Consider the following 15,301-nt stretch of genomic DNA (forward strand, 5'->3'; position numbering starts at 1 on the left):
ACTGTGACACGTTGCTCCTCCTCCTCCTTTTTTTTTCTTTTTTCACTGAGCCTCGTTGAGCTGGCCGAGTTGGCTGCCGACCACGTCCGTTTAATGCCAACGTCCCGCTGTGTCCACCGTGGCAGAGCGGCTCTCATTCCACAGCACATGCTTTCCCCATGAATCTGACGTTGAGTCAGAGTATGTTTATCACAACAGTTACCAGATTGTTTGGGCACCGACGACTCCTGGAAAGCTGATAGGGACCGTTTAATGTTTTCTGACTAATAAGACCAAATATAGACTGGTGCAATAATCCTGCTTAACCCTCATCCATCATTTAAGACATTTTAGTCCATTTGGGCGATTTGTTTCTCTTCATCTGGCCGTCATTTAAGTTTATAAGGCACATTTTTCATTTTTTTGCAACAAAGTCTCTCTTTACTCAAAGTTTGAAATTAAAAAATTCTAATAGGTCGACAGGACACTGATTGGAGTCATTAACCTCCTAAAAGCCGAGCTTTTATTTGCTATGTATTTTTAATTTGGGATCAGATATTATCTTATTATTTTTGAACAGGAAGTAGTCGTTTTTGAGAAAAACAAATGTCCTCATATGTGGACACTGGGGTTATTTCATTATTTATATTATAATAATGTCACCAATATGTAAAATATATAAAAAAACTGTTTATTTTAATACCTGAGCAAACACCAAATTGTGTATAATGAAGTCCCAATGTCCTCAAACGAGTACTTGCTAATTAGCCACGTTGTAGCTCGTTGCTATTTATAAAATTTGTTAAGTTTGTGAATCGTATTAAAACTAGAAACGTTAATAAGCGTAAATGAGAAGTTTTAACCTTTGCTACCACTAGATGGCAGACTAAAGCGTCCACGAATGAGGACAACGGGTTTAAATGAATATAATAAAACCTAAAACTTCATGTCCCCATATGAGGACGCAGGGTCTTAGGAGGCTACGGACAAAAATGTCCACTCCCAAAAAACTGCTATAAAACTTTACCGATATATATTATAATATATTTTATATATTATATAATTTATATATAAATATTAATATTATATATATATATATATTTATTTTATATATATATATTATATATATATATATTTAATATATATATATATATATATTTTTTTTTTTTTTTTTGCATAAATCTCTTAAGCCACTTCAGCACTTTACACAACTACCAAAAAAATTCAACCATTTTGAAGATTTTTTTATGTATAAAAAAAAATACAATTTTTTTTAATTTTCCATAAATGTTGAGGAGTTAGGGACATTTTTTCTTTTCAAATCAGTCTTGAATATGACCAAGATAATAACAAATATTGACTTGATGACATTATTATCTTTTGTGTTGCATCAGATTTAAAATTTACTACTTTGAAGCACAACTTCAATTAAAGCAATTTCCTTTTATTTCTTCAGTAATGAAATTAAAAATTTGAAAACCATCAATTCCAGTTTAGCTCCCACTGTTTGGATATTACAAAGACTACACAACCTCTCCATCCCCCAGAGCGTCCGACCATTCAACCAGCACACACACACACACACACACACACACACACACACACACACACACACACACACACACACACACACACACACACACACATAAACTAGTATTCCCACCCCCACCTATTGTTCAGACATCTCCCCTCCAGCCATGGGACAGTGAAGACGAGGAGAGACGAGGCTTCTCTGCTACTGTAGAATATCCCAGTTTCCACATGAGAGGAAACACAAAACACATCACACCACAGGGCTTTTTTTTTTATACTAATAAATATTCTTAATAATCAAACACTAATTCCAGTTTCTTATATTATTCTCTAATGAAAGACAGAGGAAAGCATGTATCCGTTGTCAGACTCTTTAGTTGTATTTTATTCATTAAAATGTTTAAGAATTTATATTAGAAAAAAAAAATCTTAAGTATGTTTCTAAATCAAAGTGATATAAAGACAGAAAGAAGAACTAATAATATAAAAAATAACATAAATCTAGTGATACAGTAAATATTTAAACAGTGGAATATTCCATTTTTAAACATTTTATTTTAACTGCTTAATGACCAGATTTATAGCTTTTTTTCCTCACATTTCCTTGAGATTCCTAAATATAACCCCCTCCCCTCGTGAAGCCAACAAAGAATTGTCGGGGGGGGGGGTTTGCTTCCAACAGCAATCAATAAAGAGCCATTGGGCTGTCTGCCATTGACGAGCGTCTGTCTCTTCCTGCTGCCAGTGAACGCTCACGGTGCTAATGATGCCTTTTGGATGATCGCCTCAGCTCCGTGCTGCGTCGTTCTGCTGCGTTCTGCTGCGTTTTCTCACTTTCTTTTGATCCCGTTCGTAGATTAAACGTTTCAACAATATCTATATATCTGTGGACGAGAGAAAATGAAAGAGGCTCAAAAAGCCAAACGGTGCAGATTGGGAGGGAAGCGACGCCGTTGGGACATGACGTTTGTGTTTAGATGGACACTAACTTCCTAGTTACTATAACCAAGATGTCATTAAAACATCAGGTGTACACCGATCAGCCACAACATTATGACCACCAGGGAAGTAAACGCCAATGTTCTGCTGGGAATCTTTCGGACCTGGCATTCATTCTTTGCTGCGGATGTTACTTAGACATGTACCATCTACCTAGACCAGACCAGACACCCCCACCTCATATTAATGACACCCCTTGATGGTTTGCAGCAGACATCCCTAGTAGGATGCATAAAAAACACTTAAGGAACATGGAAGAACAGCTCAAGGTGTTGACCTGGTCTCCAAATTCACTAGATCCCAAACTGATCAAGTATCTGTGGGTTGATCCACCATAGAGACCCCTCCCCTCAACCTATAGGACCCAAAAGCCCCCCACTAACAACATTCAGGCCCCCCATGTCCACTCTCTGATGAGTCACAACAGTGACCTACACAACATTGGGTCATAATGTCTTGGCAGATGTTGTATTGTCATTTCACAATGAGGAAATTTCCCCGTTATCCTGAGAAAAATGTCTATAACTTAAAGAAACATACGGTCTGATCGATGCCATTTCACCGACTAATCATACGAAGTGATAGAAATATTTGTCAGTGTCCATTTTAACATGTAGCTGGAGCTGAGAATTGACGCTTTCAAGGTGGATGAGAATGGCCCACATTCAGTAACTCTGGAAAACAGAGAGCAGGAAGCTGCCAATAGCGGCTATTTTTGGATGCGCTCGCCCAGTTTGGTCAGAAGTGAACGGGGAACCGGCCTCGCCAACTTTCTGTCCAAGCGTGGGTTTTTTCTTGTGCTCAGAGCCGGTGAGTTAATTTTAGGCTTTGGTGGTTTTGGAATTTGTTGGGGGATGTTGTCAGATGGCACGAGAATGCGAGTACGGAGTTGATTGATGTCGCCTGGGGGCTGTTATCTCAGCGTTGGTTTAGAGACTCCAATTATGACAGAAAGCAATTACAGCATTACAAAGAATACAGGCCAGAGAACGGTGACAGAGGATACTACTGAGTGGCATCGTGGGAATTGTAGGATTTTGCTTTTTAACTGTTCATGGGACTAAACTGTCAGGGCTCCTCAGCTGCTTTCACTTCAACCATTCTTTTTATATATATATATCTTGTTTATTCCCTAGCTTTTCCTTCCAAACTAAATTCTTTGGTCTTAGTTTGGAAATGTTAACTTTATATCAACTTCTTCTTTGGGATCAGTTATGTTTCAGTCAGGAGAGAAAAGGATACGTCCACCTCTGCATTTGGGTCGTTGTTCCCCCTTTAAAACCGAAAGTGAATTTTACTATAATTACCGTAATCTTTGTTTGTGCATTTGAAAAACATTACAGTAATTTCACTTGTGCCTCTCTTCCTGGAAGCTTATTACACTCTCAGTGGATTTACTTTAGCTTTATTCCAGACCAGTATGGTCCATAAAACACAAAATCCAAAAGAAAACAAGCTAAAACACATGCAAAAAAAAAATTCTGCAGTGTTTCCAGAACCAAGAAAAGTATCTGGTATTACTCAGTGTTGGCTCGACCAAGATCTGGATGACTTTGTTACCCGAGTCAGATAAAAAAACTAAAAAGTCCTCAGCACTGCATGCAAAGTGCAGCTTGGAAGTTTATCCTAAAAGCATCATTATAAGCCACCTCATCTCTGATGATGTGTTCCAAGTATCTTACCTTCTTCACTGCAGTTTGTTCTTGATCAGACAGAACGAACAACGAAACGATGGTAATAACTGCCAGTTAACGAACGTCTGAGGTGTTTCTGGAAACAAATGGGCAAAAGTACTTACACACAGGATGTTTTCTGAACTTGCTATTGTTAGAATAACCAAAAAAAAGTCCAGAGTCTAACGAGGCGCACCACGTAAAGCTTGGTAGATCTTTTTTTGGGGCATAACCAGTTCCAGTTTGGGGCTTCAGACGCCACAACCTGACATGCACCTTCTCAGAAATGTAACTACGTGTCACGGCAACGCACGCCGCAAGAGCTGTGATTGGTCCACTTGGTAGTAGCGTGTTTAGTATTTCCAGACGTTCGAAGGTGCAAATATTCGTAGGACTCGTCTTTGCACTGTCGAGTGCACAAGTATAAATGTCTCACGCCGGCTTAGTCACGGTGTCTACGCACCATTATCCCAATATTAGTCTGTACAACCTCAGCATTGTTTGCCCGTCACTTCCTTGTGTCAACTTAATGTGGGTGTGATGGACCGGTTTAATGTTTGTTTTCGTGTCCTTCGCTTTCAGATCTGTCCAAGAACCGCCTGTGTGAGCTGCCGGAGGAGCTCTGCCAGTTCATCTCCCTGGAGACGCTGAGCCTGTACCACAATGGGATGCGTTCGCTGTCCTCCAGCCTGGGCAACCTCCAGGCTCTCACCTACCTCAACCTCAGGTAAACCAAACCGAAGGGTGCCTCAGATGGGTCGACTGAATGACATCTGCAAGAGTTCGCTCATTCCCTTTTCTTCTCGTTTGCTCCGCAGTCGTAATCTCCTGTCCAGTTTACCCCCGTCGGTGTTTCAGCTTCCCCTCCTGCGGGTGCTCGTCGTCAGCAACAACAAGCTGACTACACTGCCCCCCTCCATATACTCCCTCACTCACCTCCGACAGCTGGTAATGGGAAATGCACTCCTACACTCTGCGTAATCGGTGTAGAGGTTCTTTAGAGTTGAAGAATCCTCTTGGACAAAATGTCTTTAAGTCTAGTTGCCTTTATTTTAATGTTTTTTTTAATTGCTTTCTCTCTCTCAGGACGTGAGCTGCAACGAGCTGCAGCATTTGCCAGCGGAGCTCGGTCAGCTGGAGAGTCTGAGGGACCTAAACCTGAGGAGGAACCAGCTCACCACTTTGCCTGAAGGTGCAGACACGGTTTCCTGATCTTTGACCCTTCAACCCGTGTGACGCATCTCGGCTCATGTGAATCCATTAAGATATTAGTTCAGGCTGACTGAGGTTATTGTGTCCAGTTTATCAGCTGTGTGGCTAATTAAGATGATGGCGTAGTAGTTTTTTTTTTAAAAGCCTGTAACTTTCCCTTCGGAGCGTCCAAGAGAGACACTCACTCTGAGGCCGTTTGCATCATTAATGTGCGCTATTGATCGTTTAACATGTACAAGTATTGAACTGCTTCTGACTTCCTGCATGTCTAATGGATCGTACTTCGTTAGAGCCTCGATTCTGACCTCGTTAGGAGGAAATGAAAATGATTATAAGAGCAGAGAGATTACAAGCCCTTTCTACTTCCCTATAAGTTTATATAAGCTCTACTCTTTCCAGCGAAAAGCTCTTAAACAGAAATTAGATTTATTGGTATCATCTGACCTGGAAGTGATTTTTTTTTGCCTGGTTTTTGGTTTGCAGATATGGAACTGTAGGGTCACTGGTTTGAAACTGGGCCTTCAAACATGCAAACAACCTAAAAGCCTCTAACTTATCAGAGTAGCTCTCGCGTTAGTTGAAATGGTTTCGCTTCACAGATTTAAAGCTGCACTGTTCTGCTACCCCTTCAGAAATATCCGAGCTTCCCCTCGTTCGGCTCGACGTGTCCTGCAACCGGATTTCCCACGTGCCCCTGTGCTACCGCCACCTCCGGCACCTGCAGACCATCTCGCTGGACAACAACCCGCTGCAAATGCCGCCGGCGCAGATCTGCTCCAAGGGCAAATATCACATTTTCAAGTACCTCAACATGGAGGCCTGCAAGAGGAGCCAGGAGGAGCTGGAGAAACACCTGAGGCCCACCGGATTCAACAGCTGGTGAGGAAAGCAGGAAGTGACGAAGGAACGAGCAAACTTGCAAACATGTTTTTATTTAGCTTAGAAACCAAAACCAAAAACTGTGCTCTCCAGAACTGGTTTGGCAATCTTCATAAATGTGGCAGGAGATGCATCACAGGCCTGCTGGCCATATGTAGAGAAGCATCTACATTTGGATCTACATTTGAAGAGAGCCAGAATAGTAGTTCCTCCTGCTTCCAGTCTTTATGCTAAGCTAGGCTAACCACACCCTGCCTCTAGGTCTTCACACAGTATGGATAGATGACTAGTAAAAAGGCTAAAAAAATCAAGTATAGTGAGGTAGAATGTTTAAATGTGTATTTAAATATGCATAATTGAAGTGACGAGTCAGAGAATATGATTTCAGAGAGAAGGCACTGTTACTGAGAAATAGGCAGGTCCAAAGGAAATATTTTTTACCACTTCTATTTATAGATTTTCGAAACTACACCCTAAGCTTGTTGAAATTCAGCCTCACACCAAAATAGGAAGAATGTGAGTTCACAGGATAAATGAGCGAAGGTCCGATAATTGATGACAGTGAAAGGCTACTATAACTAAACGGAAGCAGGGTTGATCAAATATTTATAAACTTGAATGGACTTCCCTCTGGCTGCCTCGTGAGCGGCCCCTTCCACCAAGGACGGAGATAAGGGAACGGCTGATGATGTAGCCCTGAGTCTCGTGTGGGGGAAGTAACACTGAGCTGGAGTTCAGAAGAAAAACACGAGTCACTGCCCTTTAGACTAATGACCAGCACACAGGACTGGTGTGTGTGTGTGTATGTTATGTATGTGTGTGTTTAGCTTGTCCTAATGGATGCTCTACATATTTCCCCTGCAGCCTGTCAGACCAGGAGCTGTTTGCCGGCCAGTTTGGGGGCTTGGACTCTGGCTTCAACAGTGTGGACAGTGGCAGCAAACGGTGGTCTGGAAACGAGGTAAAACTACCGGGCACTCATTTTCTAAAGACCTCGGCTTCATTGAAGCAAATAAGTTTATTCGTAGACGGGTTATGAGAGAAATGGTTGGAGGGGTGAGAAGGGTCGAAGGGCATCAAATGAAAGGGGTCAAGGAATGGGTTGAAAAGGGGGTTGAGGGGATGGAATGAGGTGGGATGAAAAGGTGTCAAGAGGATGGGATGGAAAGAGATGAAAGGGGTCAAGGGGATGGGTTGAAAAAGGTTGAAGGGATGGAATGAGGTGCCATAAAAAGGGGTTGACGGGGATGGGATGAAAAGGGGTCAAGGGGATGGAATGAGGTGGGATGCAAAGGGTCGAAGGAGATGGGATGGAAAGAGATGAAAGGCGCCAAGGGGATGGGGTGAAAAGAATCAAATGGATGAAATGAAAAGAGTGCCATGAAAAGGCGTGGATGGGATGAAAAAGGTTGAAGGGATAGGATGAAAGGGGGTTTAGGGGAAACGAATGAGGCGGGATGAAAAGGGGTCAAGAGGATGAGATGGAAAGAGATGAAAGGGGTAGAAGGGATGAAATGAGGTGCCATAAAATGGGGTGGAAGGGAATGGGATGAAAAAGGTTGAAAAAGGTTCCCGGGGTGGAGGGAAAGGAAAGGAAGGGATAGGATGAAAGGGGGTTTAGGGGAAACGAATGAGGTGGGATGAAAAGGGTTGAATAGGATGGGTTGAAAAGTGTTTGGTCGATGGGATGAAATCGGCTTGAAGGGAAGAGATGAAGGGGACGAAATTTGTCGATAGACAATTAAATGTTACAAATCTCAATTTAAACATAAACATTTATTGAACTCATAATGTATCAGTGAATGCAGCCATGTATCGGCTGGTGCTGATACCAGTAAAAAAGGGCAAATATCGGCCCGATATATCAGTCGATCTCTAGTTAGGACACATGTTTATAGGTAAGCGCTGGAAATCAAATTATATGGGGTGTGGTCTAGTCCCTGAGCTTTAATAACTTCATATATAGCAGATGTGCATAATATAAAACTTGCAAATGATGCAAAAAAATCTGACGGCCTGAAAACACGTCTTACTTCGTAACATAAACCGAGGCCAACGTCCACCGCACCCACGGCTGTAGGAGTGTTAACGATTGACTGCAGATCAATGACGGCATGTTGGTGTCGTGTGTTCAGTCAGCAGACGACTTCTCCGAGCGCTCCCTCCGCATCGCTGAGCTCAGCAAAGACCACAGGAACCTGGAGGAGGAGGAGGAGGTGTACAAAGCTGGAAAAGGCGAACAAGCGCACACCTGCTGTAAGTTGATGTGTCTATGATGTGTAATTAGAGCCATTTGAGGGCGTCATGGCTGGAAAAAAAACTTGAATGATGCCTGGCTCATTGATAACAAGAACATTTGCTGAATATATGTATGGTAAATGTATTAGCATGTGGTAAATTAGCAACGTGTTCATGAAGAAGTATGTTAAGTAGCTGAGTTTATTAATATGAAGTATTATATATTTTTAGCTTTCATGGCCGCAGATGCTAAGAGAGATATTTTACAGCTTATTATGGTCCACAGTTTGTATGAGGTCACCCTATCAGGACGCACCCACGGCAAACAGAGATGTTTGTGGTTTTGAAACAATAGTACGCAGCTAGAGATCTTTTATTCTGACAGCAGCTGTTTGCATATTATTTTTCTGTGCCCCAAACGATGGTGGTGTTTATACAAGATCTTTTAATATTCATTCCCTTGGAGATTCGTAAAGGCTTTTCTGGTCTTACTTACAAAATATTTCTGTCGAAGTTAATGTAGCGTGGAGAGGGTAGCTTCTGATCTCACTAACCCTAACCCTCTCCGGGAGATTTTCCAGGAAGATTGCCTGAGTGTATTTGACGTATTCAGTTTTCTGTTTTGTTTGTAGCTGTTGAATCAAGGTGCTGGTACTGATTAATGTACCACCGCCTGCATCATTCACAAACATCTTCCAGACTGAAGTTTGTCCACACAGCACACAAGTTTAGTCACATGATTTTAGTTCTTCTTCTTCTTCTACTTGGATTTTTGGCAGCTTTGACACTAGGAAAAGAAGAATAAGATGTTTTGACGTTTACAGGGATGTGGTTTTGGTTTATGGCAGCCCGACACTAAAAAACTACAAAAATAATCAGACTTGGCTGAAGCCTGATACAGATCATTTCCATGTCCATCTGTAGATGGAAAATGGAAAAACAGAAGGAAAACGAGCCAAAGATGGCAGGGTCAGGTATTTGGCCGAGTTGGTTCGACCTGAGGGCAAACAGCTGTAGCTGCCTCCAACTTCTTCCCTGGACATCACCAACTATCTGGTTTATGGCATAAGTGCTTATACATTCGAGGGGTTTAGAAATTATAAATCCCTTGTCTTGTCTGTGTCATAAACCAGAGAGCAAGGGTTACAGAAGTCGATCATCGTAATGTAACGATGCTGTAATGATCATGGCTAGGGGTGGATATTAGCAAAAGGACTTCACGATACGATACATATCACGATACTTGAGTCACGATACGATATGTTACTGCGATATTATGATATTGCGATATATTGCAATATTCTACATAGTCCCCTGAGGAATTTTAAATGCAGCTTAAAATGCAAGTTGTATATATGTAGATCAGATGACATCAGTGATAATTCATTGGACAAATTGAGTTAAAAAAACAAGAGCTTTTGTTTACCAATAATTATTAATTATTTTAAGGTATTTGTGATCAGTAGGAGCCAAGACGGTTAAAAACAAAGCATCATCTTTGAACAGGAAGTAGTTTTTAAGGGGAAAAAAATAATGTCCTCATATGTGGACACTGGGATTATTTCACTATATAATGTAATAAAGTCACCAATGTGAAAATTGCAAACAATGAAATTCCAACGAGTACCTGATAATTAGCGATGTTAACTAACGTTGAAGCTCGTTTCCATTGATAGAATTTGTTAAATCTGTAGGTCATATCGATCCAGAAAAATAAATAAGCACAAATAAACAAGTTTCAACCATAGAATTTGTTGAGGTTTTGTACTTTGTGCCATAAACCTAGAACTTAACGTCCCAACATGAGGGTCTCAGGAGGTCCAGACATACAAGACGGCATCATTTTCAGTTTGCACTACTGTTACACAACAGTTTGTTTCCCTGATACCGATGGGGACGTCCCTAGTGTTCATTTGAATACAGAATAAAAGCCTATGTTGGTTTGGGACTCGTGCACAGTCTGTTCAACTTCCTAAAGGTGGATAGTTGTAATCAAATCACTCAGGGTGCGTATTCAAACCAGGCGTGTGTTATAAAGCTTATCTGGAATGTGTAACACCCATAGTGCAGTTAAAAGGCCGAGACGTGTCCTGCAGTGTTTGAGCGAGGTTCTGCTTGCGTTGCCTTTGCAGTGAACGGAGGAGCTGAGCAGGTGGACTTTGACATGGACAGCAGTGTGACGGGGGAGGAAGAGGAGGAGATCAGGACAGATCCACCCACGCCTCCTTTCACGGCCTCTTCTCTGGTACCAGTAGCAATCACGCTGATATCACTATCATACATCTTAAACCAGGCAACTTATTATTGACTGTTCTTTTCCGTTGTTTATCAGGAGCAGAAGGGGAAAACGTCACCATCCCAAACCCAGGACTCAGCAACCTGCAGGTAATTACTGGTTCAAAAGAAGAATATTTATTTGTGTGCACAATGGAGCAAAAGTGCAAACCAGTGATTCAGTTTAAAGCATCAAACTAAAGACATTCATTTAAAACTCACAACTGTTTTGTTGGTACAGAGTCGGTGGCTGGCAAGTCTTAGCCTAAAATTGGAAAAAGGCACAGATACATGTGACTGTTTCTAATAAAATCAGAGGTTCAAAGGAGCAGAAGGTGAATTTATTCATCGGCTCTGGTCGGTGGAGGGAACAAAGAACCAGATGCATCAAACAAATCTGGTCTCAGTTTTCTGCACCTCTGAGAGTTTTGCCAGTAAATCATTAAAAAATGATTCTTTAAAACAGTTGTGACTCATCAGAGAATGGACCTGGGCTTCCTGAGGGGGTCCTGTGGGTTGATTAGAGGGACCTCAGTGGACCATCCCACAGACACCTGATCAGTTTTTGGAGGCCAAGTCAACACCATGTGCTGTTTTTCATATGTTTTTTTGGGGTTAGTGTTAGGAGGATGGCTGCTTCCATAATGGGGTGGGGGTCTGGTCTAGGGTGCTACATTTCTAAATAACATCCACACCAATGAATACCAGGTCCAAACGTTTCCCAGCAGAACATTGAACTGTCACACGATGGTCAATTCAGTTTCCCTGCTGGTGGTCATATTCTTATGGCGGATGGTTGTACATCAGTCTCTGTCAGGGTTCTTCCACTCTTCATTCAGGGTTCCCGCTTCAAATCTGTGTGCTCAGTCTCTTAAAATGTACACATACAGTCGAGGTTTTATCACTTTTTCTCGCCCTCTTCCTTCCTTGTTTTTATTTCAAGGTCTTGTTTGACGAGCTGGGAAATGTCAATAGACGCCACTTCTCATTACTCAGTCACTAACTGGCCTTCGGTGAACTTCATGCAGGCTGGCGCCGACATCTCGGGAAAGTTTCGTCTCGCCGACTCTCCTTAGCTTTATGTTTTATTACGTTGTGGCGCTGTGTCTTAATAGAAGCTAATGGACAAGAGGCTGAAAATACAGACAATATGTTACTGCAGCTTTAGCTACAAGGCTCCAGTATTTTTTTTAATCTTCTGTCTGTTTCTTTATATATATATATATATACATTAACTTTTTTTATTAATTCCATAAACATATAAAATGTGGAACATACCCGTGACCCGGCATCTTTGTGTCTGAAACGGCTACAGTGCCTCTCACCTCTCTTGCAGAGTCCCTAGCCCTAACCCTAGCCTTAGCCTTAGCCTTAGCCTTAGCCCTAGCCCTAACCCTAACCTTGACCCTAGCCCTAGCCTTGACCCTAGCCCTAGCCTTGACCCTAGCCCTATCCCTAACCCTAACCTTGACCCTAGCCCTAACCCTAGCCCTAGCCCTAGCCCTAACCCTAACCTTGACCCTAGCCCTAGCCCTAGCCTTAGCCCTAGCCTTGACCCTAGCCCTAGCCCTAGCCTTGACCCTAGCCCTATCCCTAACCCTAACCCTAACCCTAACCCTAGCCTTAGCCCTAACCGTAGCCCTAGCCCTAACCCTAGACTTAGCCCTAACCCTAACCCTAGCCTTAGCCCTAACCCTAGCCCTAGCCTTGACCCTAGCCTTAGCCCTAACCCTAGCCCTAGCCTTAGCTCTAGCCTTGACCCTAGCCCTTTCCCTGGCACATCAAATAAAGCGCACAAACTATAATAATCTACATCACCTCTCAACGGAGTCAACAAAATCAACCCAGTTTTCCCAGTAATTCTTTTAAAGTACCTGTTTTTAGTCTAATGGAGAATGTCAGCTTCTCCATTCTATGAATATTGAGCGTTTGGTTCGTCGGCTTTGAGACGTTTCCTCCAAGGCCACCAGCGTTATTTGAAACATGGATTTCTCTCCTGACCTTGGCGCCTCCCGCTTCTCTTAAATAAAACTTCTAATGTAAACAGAAGTTGTACTTTCAGAATTGTTTCCATGCTCTTCTTTAGCTCCTGCCAATAAGGTATAAGAGAGAAGAGACGCTTCCCAAACAAACATGAAAACGATTGTCCTTATTTTACCCAACATCTCGTACCTCACTGTCTTCCAATGCTCTTCCTTTTTTCTTTTATATATGTTGCCCTTAAAACTTTCCTCTTCTTTGTATAATTTTATGATTAATTTCTTTGGTCTGAATCGTATTCCAAGATGAATAATTTAATAATTCCCTCCATATATTCCCCCATCTGCAGATCTCATCTGCCTCTGGTGCAACAAAGCAGCCTCATACATTACCCCCATTGTCCTTAATCTTTGGGAGCGTCATTAGCTGCGTTACTTTCCATCCTTTTCGGTTCCCAGCGCCTCATTAAACCTCATATACTGCACATGATTCAGATTCAGCGTCTGGACGTCCAGTCTGCTGCTCCCTGGGACCGAGGAAGGGTCCAGCACAGTTTGCAGCTCCGGCAAACGGATGTTCCACATCTTGGCCCCGCGAACGCTTCCTCTGGGAGTTTCCAAAAATAGAAGGGAGCCTTAAAATGGAACCTCAATGCAAAGTTTTCTGAGCGGAAACTCGTCCGTTGACGGTTTTATGAGCTTGAAGCGTCTTTCAAATCACATCGGATTGAGAGTTATTCTCATTTTGGCTTAAATCCAGCTGAAGTATCTGTAAAGAAATCTGTGCAGACTTCAGTAAATGAGCTTAAAAAATAAAAATAAAAGACTGAGTTAAAATAAGTAAAAGAGAATAAATACAGTGATCAGCCACAACATTATGACCACTGACCATAATGTTCTGCTGGGAAACTTTTGGACCTGGCATTCATTCATGTTACTTAGACATGTAGCCCCCACCTAGACCAGACCAGACACCCCCACCCCATAGCTATGACACTCCTTGATGACAGCAGCCCCCCAGCAGGACACTTTAGGAACAACTGGAAAAAACATGAAGAACAGCACAAGGTGTTGACCTGGCCTCCCAAGGACCCAAGGCCACCCCCCCTGCTAACAACATCCTGTCGCCAGACACCGTTTCATTACAATAGATGTCCCGTGTAAATATTAAACACAGAGCAAAGTCATATTCTCTTTCTTTTTCCCAGAACCAGCCTCCACGTGGAGCTGGGTCCCCCCTCGTCCACCTCGTCGTCTCCCGTGTCCCCCTCCAGCCCGACCCTGGAGGAGCGGAGGAGGCCCGGCACCTTGCTCATCTGGCAGGAGAGGGAACGGCTTCAGCAGCAGAGGGAGAAGGCCAGGTAGGCTCCGCAGTTTTTAAAAATAATAAGAATAATAATAATTTGATGCCATCTTTCACAAACTGAACCCGGAACGTGACAATAAACACCTTGAATGTGACTGTGTTTCCTCCAATCACCGGAGCACAGCGCCTGGTCATGTGTTTCACCAGCTATGGATCCGCTGTCTGTCAGGGAGGGGGGCCACTCCCTGACTGTCTATATCTAATTATACGCTCTCCCATGTCAAAACTCGTAATTTTGCAGTTTGCTGAAGTCATCCACCAAAACAGGAAGTCATGTGGCCACGGCACCACAGACAGGAAGTAGCTCCTGGTAAGTAGGGCTTTCTGAACAGCAGACACCCCCCCTCCACCACCACCCAGCAGATCAGCAGCAAGAAATGCATTTTCTGTTTTAAAGCTTTAAGTTTTTCTTTCATTTTCTCAGTCCTTGTGGAATCAGACATCAACTAAAGCTGCTTTGAAGTTGTGCTCGTTCCTTCAGTGAATTAACTGTGGTGTCTGTCTCCCCCTAGTGGCGGGTCGCCAGAAAACAACAACGCCCAGTCCGGTCTGCGGCACAGATGTGCAGTGAGTCCCCTCCCTCCTGACTTCACAGATAGTTCTGTGCACGGTCTGATCGTGTGTTATGAGTTATAACTATTTTCTCTGTGGTAGAGCGCCGACCAGATGACCGCAGTGTCTCATCCAACGTATCTACACCGATCCAGCAGCAGAACAGGTACAGGCCCTGGAAACGGTCCCAGACACAGCTGTGTTTAGTGTGTGATCATCTGTTGCATAGGAACTGTCAGACAGTCAGACTCAAACTAAAGACTCTTCTTTGTTTTTTTTCCTTTGGTTTCATCTGCCATAAAAACCCTAAAATCAAAAAAATATCAATAAAATATACACTTAAACAACTTCAGACCTGCTCAAAACTAACACAATTTCAATAATTTTCAGGGGTTTACCCCTTTAAATTCCAGCCTGAAAATACAAAGTTGTAAATGTTTTGTTTTTTTTGACAAATAGAGACAAAAACTAAACTATTTACCATAAAATAAACAGTAGATGAATGGTACTTTGATGGTAATTAGAGACTTAAATTGATTTGACTGCAGTGGCAGATTTAAAATTTTTGGTCCACTGGACACCTTTGCGGCAAAAATGTATGCATGCAAAAAAAAACT

General features: G+C 42.5%; 1 protein-coding gene across 3 annotated transcripts in view; it reads left to right on the forward strand.

Annotated features, from left to right (window-relative positions):
- The window catches only part of lrch4 (leucine-rich repeats and calponin homology (CH) domain containing 4), a 46,293-nt gene that overhangs the window by 20,122 nt on the left and 10,870 nt on the right, over nt 1–15,301 (forward strand). For all 3 annotated transcript variants that reach the window (XM_047593336.1, XM_047593326.1, XM_047593344.1), the window contains exons 2-13: nt 4,767–4,911; nt 5,003–5,132; nt 5,271–5,376; nt 6,029–6,275; nt 7,140–7,236; nt 8,411–8,531; nt 10,646–10,758; nt 10,846–10,898; nt 13,975–14,127; nt 14,374–14,442; nt 14,645–14,699; nt 14,787–14,850. In XM_047593336.1, the coding sequence (XP_047449292.1) occupies nt 4,767–4,911; nt 5,003–5,132; nt 5,271–5,376; nt 6,029–6,275; nt 7,140–7,236; nt 8,411–8,531; nt 10,646–10,758; nt 10,846–10,898; nt 13,975–14,127; nt 14,374–14,442; nt 14,645–14,699; nt 14,787–14,850 (1,353 nt within the window). The remainder of the gene's footprint in view (nt 1–4,766; nt 4,912–5,002; nt 5,133–5,270; nt 5,377–6,028; nt 6,276–7,139; nt 7,237–8,410; nt 8,532–10,645; nt 10,759–10,845; nt 10,899–13,974; nt 14,128–14,373; nt 14,443–14,644; nt 14,700–14,786; nt 14,851–15,301) is intronic.

This window comes from Mugil cephalus, chromosome 1, assembly GCF_022458985.1.
Source record: "Mugil cephalus isolate CIBA_MC_2020 chromosome 1, CIBA_Mcephalus_1.1, whole genome shotgun sequence".
NCBI classification, from domain to species: domain Eukaryota; kingdom Metazoa; phylum Chordata; class Actinopteri; order Mugiliformes; family Mugilidae; genus Mugil; species Mugil cephalus.